The following is a 9,379-nucleotide window of genomic DNA, read 5'->3' as shown; positions in this document are numbered from 1 at the left end:
CACTTGATGACAGTGACGACAACAAAGATGATGACAACAATACCAACGACTGTGACGGCGATGGTGTGGAGAACAAACCCTTCTAGTCATAGATTCAAAGTCTTTGCCATGCAGAGTATAGCTCATTCATGAACAACAAAGAATCTGTTAGAACTGCAACAATCTGGGCCTCAGTGGAAGCTGCCTCAACTGAATGTGTATTTACCAAGAATGCCAGATGATGCCCAAAGTCTCCAGGTGGGAGCTCTGACCCCACCCATTGCCTTCTCATGCTTGGCTGTACATTGAAACCTTTGCCAAGACACTTGCCTGGGTCCCATCATCAGATGTCAGGGTCTGAGGCCATCTGATTTATCAGGAGTACAGAGCTGGCTGGGGCATCATGACGTTTGTTCAGTTGCTGATGTTGAGACAAGATCCCTTGCAGCCCAAGAGGGCCCCCTAAATGTGATGTACCTCAGGGTGTCCTTGAACTCCTGATCCTCCTGCTTCTCACTCCTTAGAGATGGTGCTGTAGGCTTGTGTCATCCTTGCCTTTGCAGTGCTGAACTCCAAGTCTCACATACACCAGACAAGCACTCCACCAACTGAGCTGTGAACAAATAAGATTTTTATGAAGTATTTTGATTGGGTGATTTACAGTCCTCATTTCCTTGGAGTTGAAGAGTTTCCAGGACATGGGGCTTGCAATGACCAAATAAAAAGCATCTCCAATTGTTATGGTTTGGCTATGTAATGTCTCACACAGGTTCATGTACTTAAATGCTTGGTGGTCCCTGGCTTGTGGCAATGTTTTGAGAGACTATGGCATCTTTGCAACATGAGGCTTAGCTGGTAGACATGGGCTCTTAGGGGTGTCTTCGGGGTGATACTTGCTTCTAGCTAGGCTGTCTGCCTCTTGTCTACCCCAGGAACATGAACAAGCCATTTGCTCTACTACCTCCAACTGGGCCTTTTCAACCTTATGCCTTCTTTACCATGGTGAGCTGTTTCCTTTGAACTAGTAGCCGAAATAAATCTCTCCTTCTTTAAGTCTTTCTGTTGGGCGTTTAATCCAACTGATGAGAAAAATAGCTAAAGCATTGGCCAACCAGGACAAGGTGGCTGTTCTAGGCTGGGAATAGCAATAGAACTGAAGTCTGCTGCTTAGAAAGGTGTGCATCAAAGGTTGGCAACATAGGAAGGTGACACAGTAGTTAGACTATACATCCCTTGAAAGCAGTGATGACATCTCAAAAAACGTTTGCTTTTGGCAGGCATGGTTGTACATGACTTTAATTCCAGCACTCAGGAGGCAGAGGTAAGCAGATACATATGTTGGAGGCCATTTCAGACAATATAGAGAGTTTCAGGCCAGTCAGGGCTACATAGTAAGACCCTGTGTGGTGGTTTAAATAAGAAACGTCACTCATAGTCTTGGCCATTTGAATGCTTGGCAGCCAGTTAATGGTGCTGTTTGGGGAGGTTTAGGAGGTGTGGCCTCACTAGAAGAAGGATATGGCTAAAAGTGAGCAGCTAAGAAAGCCTCCCACTGTTAGCATTCCTTCTAGGCTCCTCTCCACAGCTACATGACAACTCCAAATAGGCCTGGTTGGCTATGAAAGAGGCTGTTTGGCCCCTGCTCACTCTCTCTTCCCTCCTCATTCTTTCTTCCCTTCCCCTCCTCCCTCTCTTTCCACAGTGTTTCTGGCCAACCTTCTCTTCTCTTCTCTTCTCTTCTCTTCTCTTCTCTTCTCTTCTCTTCTCTTCTCTCCTCTCCTCTCCTCTCCTCTCCTCTCCTCTCCTCTCCTCTCCTCTCCCCTCCCCTCCCCTCCCCTCCCCTCCCCTCCTCTCCTCTCCCCTCCCCTCCCCCTCCTCCCCTCCCCTCCTCTCCTCTCCCCTCCCCCTCCCCTCCCCTCTCCTCTCCTCCTCTCCTCTCCTCTCCCCTCCTCTCCTCCCCTCCCCTCCTCTCCTCCCCCTCTCCTCCCCTCCCCTCCCCTTCCCTCCCCTCTCCTCCCCTCCCCTCCCCTTCCCTCCCCTCTTCTCCCCTCCCCTCCCCTTCCTCCCCTCTTCTCCTTTCCTCTCCCCTCTTCTCTCCCCTCCCTTCCTTTTCCTTCCTCCTCCTCCCTCCCCCCATCTCTGTCTCTACTCCCTTCTCAACTCCCCTTCCCATGCCCTAAATAATCTCTATTCTACACTTTACTGGTCATATGGCTGGCACCTTAGGGGGCAGGGATGCCTCAGCATGGGCTAGCCTAGGCACCCCTCCTACTTCACCATACTGCGCTCTACAAAGCACATCCCTGCCTCCTTTTATAAAACACAACACCCACCACCTCCAGGCCTTTACTCACTCTTCTTCATGCCTGCCGTCCTGCTGCTCTGTGTCACACTTGCCTGAGTGAGTGTGAGTTCTCAGCTTGCTGCTTAGCCTCCTTGTTTGTCAGCATTTTGTCCCTGCTACCATGGAGTCGAACACCCTAGAACCATAAATCCAAATAAACTCTTTCTCCCGTAAGTTGCTTTCTTCATGGTGCTTTATCACAGCAAACGGAAAGTAAGCAACACATCCTGTGTCTTAAAAATTCCAAAACTGGGGAATAATGTCACTTACCATGGGCTGGGTCTTCCCAAATCAATGAACCACTGTAATCCCCTATAGACATGCCCACAGGTTCTACACCCATGGTTCTCAGTCCTCCCAATGCTGTGACCCTTTAATACAGTTCCTCATGCTGTGATGACCCCCAACCATAAAATTATTTTGCTGCTACTTGATAACTGTAATTTTGCTATTGTTATAAAGAACAATACAAATGTATAATACACAGGGTATCTGATACGTGGCCCCCAAAGGGGTTGTGACCCACATAGTTGAGAACCACTGATCTAGACAGTACTTCACTGAGACTTTTTCCAGGTGATTCGAGGTTGTGTTAAGTAAACCAACCACTATATTCATAATAAAGTCAATGCTACATAAATGGTGGCTATGCTATGTTGTTTAGGAATAATGAGGAAAAAAAATTCTCCAGGCTGGGCAGGTGGCTCAGTCTGCCCCCTTTGTAAGTACAGGGACCCGAATTCCGTCCCTAGATCTGGTATTTTAAAAGCTGTCTCGTGGCACATACTGGAGAGAGAAAGATCCAGTCTAGCCTACATGGTGAGGCCAGTGAAGACCCTGTCATACAAGAGAAAAATGAAGTGGATAGTGTCCAAGGAGCAGGGTATGAGAGTGTCCTCTGGCCTACACACACACACACACACACACACACGGTGGGGGAAGCAAGGGGGGGGAGGTACTGTGACTTGTGCTGAGCCGCACACACCGGTACAGAGCACCGGGTATAGAGGGTCAACAATCGAATGTTTTGGTACAAAAACCTCTAAAAATAAATAAGAGTTCTCATAAACATGCCACATCTAAGTGTTCTGTAGTCATGACCTAGTTTGTATTTTTTTTTCCTTTTTTTATGAGAAAGAGTTTCTAAATGTAACACTCACCAGTGCAAGCACTGTTCGAATGCCACGTTTCAGGAGACCTTAGGGTCCTCCCTGGAGATGCTGCTGAGCTCAACTTCAGCACCAGCATGGACTCCCCAGTGCTGTACAGACAGCTTCTCACCCCACCCAGCCCTGCAGGACTTACTTTTCACACTCTCCAGTGTTGCTTGTGTTTATAAAAGACATGAAAAGACAGTCTGGGTGGTTAGCTGGCTCGATTGGTCCAGATACAAAAGGTCCTGGGCAGGAAGTTTGATCTTTAGAATGCCATAAGCCGGGTGGTATGGTGTATGTTTACAATACCAGTGCCTGAAAGGTAGAAGCAGAAATGGAAAGTCAAAGCTATCCTCAGGTACTTAGAGAATTCCAGGCTAGCCTTGGCTTTTTGTGATATTCTGTCCGAACTAAAATTAAGAAGACTTTATTTTATTTTTATGTTTTTGGTTTTACTTTGTATGAAACAGAAACTCGGGGCTGGAGAGATGGCTCAGCGGTTAAGAGCACCGACTGCTCTTCCAGAGGTTCTGAATTCAAATCCCAGCAACCACATGGTGGCTCACAGCCATCTGTAATGAGATCTGATGCCCTCTTCTGGTGTGTCCGAAGACAGCTACAGTGTACTCATATATAATAAATAAATAAATCTTTAAAACAAATGGACACTATCTTGAGTGTCTCTATATTCCAGTTTTGTCTTTCTCTTCTTCATGTCTCTTCTATGGTTTGTTCATGACATACCTCCTTAGAAGCTTCTTGCTGGGATGACTTTTATCCCTTAAAAATCCCTTTAAAATGATTTACGTTATTATTTTTAATGATGTGTGTGTGTGTATGCTCGTGTGTGGGTATGTGCACATGAGTCTGAGTGTGCTCAGAGGCCAGGAGAGGGCACTGGGTCCCCTGGAGCTGGGGTTTGAGCTGCCCACTGTGGGGGCTGAGAATTGAGCTCTGGTCCTCAGCGAGAGCTGTGCCTCTAGCACAGTGGCCCTCAACCTTCCTAATGCTGTGGCCATTTAGAGTTCTATGTTGCGGTGACCTGCCTCCAACCATAAAATTATTTCCGTTGTTACTTTATAACTGTAATTTTGATACTGTTATAAGTGGTAACTAAATACCTGTGTTTTCTGATGGTCTTAGGTGACCCTCATAAAGGAGTTCTTCAATTCTCCAAAGAGGTCATGACCCACAGGTTTTAAGGACCATTGTGCTAGGGCCAGAGAGACGGCCCAGTGGTTAAGAGCACTGACTGCTCTTCCAAAGGTCCCGAGTTCAATTTCCAGCAAACACACGGTGGTTCACAACCATCTGTAATGGGATCTGATGCCCTCTTCTGGAGTGTACAGTGTACTCATATACATTAAATAAGTCTTTTTTTTTAAACCCATTGCTCCAGCCCCCTTCCCTCTCAACACTTCTGTAGGAACAGGCACTGCTGTGACTATGAGATGACTCTGTGGCTGATACATATGTCTCTAATTTTAAAATCAATAAAATGATCTATAAGATAGCAGAGGAATAAAAGTAGCGTCATACATAATTAATGTGCATTTTCAGGATAAATGACCACTCAGGACTGTACCAGAAGCCAGCAGTACTCAGATGTCTGTATCCACTTGTGAATTACGTGCAGGGGGATGACTAGACTCTCGAATATTATCGGTATTATTTTTTTTCTTAGTGGGTTAAAAATAAAAGCTCAGCAAAGATATTCATATGCACACATGGAATTCATTTGCACGTAGCAGCTATACATATGATGGGCACACATATGCTGGCTGCTGACTCATGTGGTGAATGGGATTGCTTTCAAGTGTCCTGCTTTCCCAAAAGGGGAAAAGCTCCATCTTCCCCAGACTTTCTCACATACTGGTTGCATTGAGAGAAAATTTCGTGTATATCCAGAGATGCCAACATATTCCGTGTTCACATAGAAACGTAGTTAAAATTCTAATGTGATTGGAATCACATTTTCACAGAATCGAAGATTCAGCTGGCCTTATGTATCTATCCCCCTACCAAACTGGGGTGGCCTTAAAGAAAGCACTTGTACTTCTTCAGAATGACCCCTAGGGGGTGGATGTGGTTGCTGAACCGGCAGGAATGCCTATGAAACATTTAGCAAGGTGCTCAGCACATGGTCTCCCTTCAAGGATGCAGCTAATAAAATCTCTCAGCGAACAGGCAGGGGCTTGCTCTGGGGGAGCTGGAACATAAAAGGCTAGAGGAGCTTGCAACAGCTCTTGCTTCTCAACCTTCTTCCTCCCTTTCAAAGAACTGGCTTTGCTCCGGCACAGAACACGAGGAAGCCGGATAAGCCGTAGTTTGCTCACCTGCACCTTTACATGTGGGGATGCTCTGGATACATAACCAAATGTGGACTCGTGAAACAATTATTTTCTTTTAGAGAGCCTGCTGTCACCCCCACCACCACGTGTGTGTGTGTGTGTGTGTGTGTGTGTGTGTGTGAGTATCTGTGCGCGCACGCATATGTGCATTGGGGGCGAGGCACCTGCAGAGAGGGAAGATGTTCCGGAGAGGGGCATGTTTCAAGACTTCTAGCCAGACCTCAAGAACAATCGAATCAGACAACAAGGGAAAAATGCTTGTTAAACTATCAAATAGGCCCACAGATTAGAGGTGGGGATGTACAGTGAAAAGGAAAATATAATTTTCAAAAAGAGAATATAAGGAGGGGATGAAGTCTAAAACCCCGGCGTTTCTGGAAACTCTGTGTCTGTGACATCAACCTCTACGGTGCTCAAGGCCTGCATATTTTTGTTCTTGGGGTGATTCTTTGAGAACCGTTGAGTGGGAAGCCAGGAGAGAGAGAGAGAGAGAGAGAGAGAGAGAGAGAGAGAGAGAGAGAGAGAGAGAGAGAGAGAGAGAGAAACAAAAACAAAAAAAAAAACAAGACAAACCCCCCAAATCCAGGAGGAAGGAGGCATTGTTATTGAGAACAGCATCAGGATCAGTGGTAGAAATGTGTGTGTGTCTGTGTGTGTGTGGTGTGTCTGTGTGTGTGTCTCTCTGTGTGTGTGTGTGTCTCTCTCTCTCTCTCTGTGTGTGTGTGTGTGTGTGTGTGTGTGTGTGGTGTGGTGTGTCTTAAGCCCTGTGAACATGGCGTTTCGTTTTCTTTAGAGAAAAGAAGGAGCTGTTGAAAATTTCATTTTCTTTAGAGGAAAAAAAGAGGCTGTTGAAATGACCTAGTTTGACACTTTCAGTTTATACCTGACATTATTATTTTTTTAAACAGACAAACCAGAAGGCCCAGCAAGAAGGGAGTCGGGATCACTCAGATCTGATCCCAACAAAATACGACCCCCTTTCCTTCTCATCTCCGGAACCCCGCAGAGACATTTAAATCCTACCTTGACTTCTATGGTCTCTGGTAAAGCGGAAGCCAGAAAGGAAACCGGTTATTCTCAAACGAAAACGGGGTAGATTCCTTTAAATGAAGGAATTGGCTTGTTAGAGTACTCAGATTAAATTTAGAGACTGATACCAACCTATTGATAAAATCTAGACTCTCTAGAGCTCGGATGCAAATGCTATCAAACGCATTCCCAATCCGTTAGGCGGCCGGTTTGACTGTGGGTCTTTCCCAGCCAGTCCTGTGGACCAGGTTGCGGTGTCGCTGGGGAGACCAGCCCCACCGCGCAAGTGTGGGAAGTTGGCAGTCAGATGAAGAGCAGGGGTGAGCAACCGCAGCAGAGGAGTCTTTTAGGGGGACCTATCCTGGATGCTTAGAGGGGGGAAATGAGCTGGTGATAGATGGATGGGAAAAGGCCCAGGGATAGTCGCAGTGGGGGTGGGTGGGGGGGAAGCCACGGTTCCAGCAATACCTCAATCTAAGTTGGTGCAGGAGAGAAACTGAGATCAGAGTTAAAGCCAGCCTTTGAAGGGCAGGAGATCCAAAGGCTTGGGGACAGGTAAATCTTGATAGCAGCTTGGGCAGGCGGGGACAAGGTGAAACCCCTTGTAGCCTGTGTGGCTCCCGGAGAGAGAAAAAGGCCGGATGGGCTGCGATGCCCTCTCTCCTGCCCACGCGCGGCCATAGGCTCCAAGGACTGCAGAGTAATTAGGGTAGAGGGTCCCTCCTGGGCACCAATCCGAGACGTGAGTTGGGGGCGCGTCCTCCGTCACGCCCTCACCCAGCCCTGCTCTAGCCGCAGGCTGGTCCCCACGCCCCCCTAACTGTCCCCCAGCTTCCGCGGGCTTTGGATCGTCCGGGGGCCCTCCCTCTCCACCCGCCAGGGTGCATCGATCCCGGTGCCCCGGCTCAGCGCCTCGGGGCGGGTCCCTGCCGCCCGCACCTGCCCCCGGGGGCGGGGCGCAGTGGCGACAGCGCGGCCCCAGCCTCCGCCACACGCTGAGCTAGCGGCGGACCTGCCGCTCACCGCGGTCCGGGTGAAGCTCTCTCTCTCTCTCTCTCTCTCTCTCGGCGCCCTCTGTCCCTGGCACTTCGCTTCGGGGGATCTGCAGCCCCGGTGCCGCCATGGAGCCGGCCCCAGGCAGCGAGCGCCGCAGCCCCCCTGGCCCTGGAGTCCCGCGGCCGCCACCGCGGGGCCACGCGCCCTCGGCCACCGCCCCCGCCCCCAGCCCGGCTCCTCCGAGCTCCTCTGTGCCGCCGGACGAGGAACGGCAGCCGCGGATCAGCGAGAGCGGCCAGTTCAGCGACGGGTTTGAGGACCGAGGTGAGCTGCCACCGCCCCTCTGAAGCCACCTGTCCCCTCTATGCGGAGCTTGGTGCAAAGAGCGGAAGCGACCGTTCCACCTTTCGGGATCCGTGAGGGGCGGGCTGCGGCGCCTCCGGAGAACCCCTTTCAGTTTTTCCGATCCTGGCGGGTGCCTAGGTCAGCCCTCTCCTGTGCCCGCAGCAAAAGTTTGCAGACCGGAATCTTGGTGTCTTATAGGGGACCAAGGGATTCTTCTCTGTGCCGGGAGACTTGGTTTCCAATGCATCCCGCTGCACGAGCCAGGCAAATCACTCCGGGAAAGTTTTTTTTTTTCTTTTTTCTTTTAATTTTTTTGTTGTTGTTGGGTTAGTGGCAGAACACCGACTAGGGAGGGTGACAGCTAGGGTCCCCTTAGCCTCTGGACTCGCGCGGGCCCGATGCTCCCTGGGTCCTGGGTCACAGCGGTCACAGCCCCATAGTGTGAGGTGTTGGCAGAAAGGTTTGGGGGTCTGGCTACCAACCTGATCTGCACAGATGCCACCCAAAGCTGATACTTCCTGGGGAGCATGTGTCCAGTTCTCAAGAGTCTTTCCTTGGACGCTGGACTTGGACCCTGAGCATCGCTAGGAAGGCATCTCCAACCTCCTGTCCGCAACCACCGTGTCCTTAGGGGGCTCCCTCATTCATCCCGCCTGGATCTCCCTCCCCATCCTGCTCTGGTGGCCTTCAGCCTGGATTCTTTGCGGAGACGACCGCACCTACACCTTTCTTTCTTGCTGCTTCCGAATTGGACCCCTCAAAAAATTATCAACGGTTTCGCTGAAACCATTGCTGGCAGATTTGGGGTCTCTGCAGCCCGGCCTTTTCCCAGGCAGCCCGCTCTGTACACCTCTATTCACACCCCCCCCCATTTTTCTTGGAAGCTTTCATCTTTCGACTGTAGAGTGCTTATATTATTTTAGTGCTAGCAGGTTTCTTTCCTATTCTTAGTACCTCCTGAACATCTTTAAATTCCGGTTTCGCGTCGGGATGCAGGATCTCTTCCTTAGAGATTCCGAATTGTAGCGTGTGAAACAGGATGACATAGAAACAGATTTCCCAGAGTAACAGCAGAGATGCTGTGGGGGGCGGGGGGAGGATCTGGAGCCGCTCCAGCTTGGAACGAGTTCTGCACCCGTGTCGCAGGTCCTTTCCCTGTTCCCACAGAACTCGATAGCCTT

At 49.6% G+C, this 9,379-nt stretch overlaps 1 protein-coding gene across 1 annotated transcript in view; it reads left to right on the top strand.

Moving 5' to 3' along the window:
- Nucleotides 1-7,978: 7,978 nt before the first annotated feature.
- The window catches only part of TMEM163 (transmembrane protein 163), a gene marked incomplete at its 5' end in the record, with an annotated part of 163,382 nt that continues 161,981 nt past the window's right edge, over nucleotides 7,979-9,379 (top strand). Inside the window, one exon of the mRNA XM_080918127.1 lies at nucleotides 7,979-8,177. Within this exon, the coding sequence (XP_080774253.1) occupies nucleotides 7,979-8,177 (199 nt within the window). The remainder of the gene's footprint in view (nucleotides 8,178-9,379) is intronic.

Source organism: Micromys minutus (genome assembly GCF_963924665.1).
Source record: "Micromys minutus genome assembly, chromosome: 6".
NCBI lineage: Eukaryota > Metazoa > Chordata > Mammalia > Rodentia > Muridae > Micromys > Micromys minutus.
The sequence above is the reverse complement of the archived record's forward strand: the minus strand, read 5'-3'. Positions and strand labels throughout refer to the sequence as shown.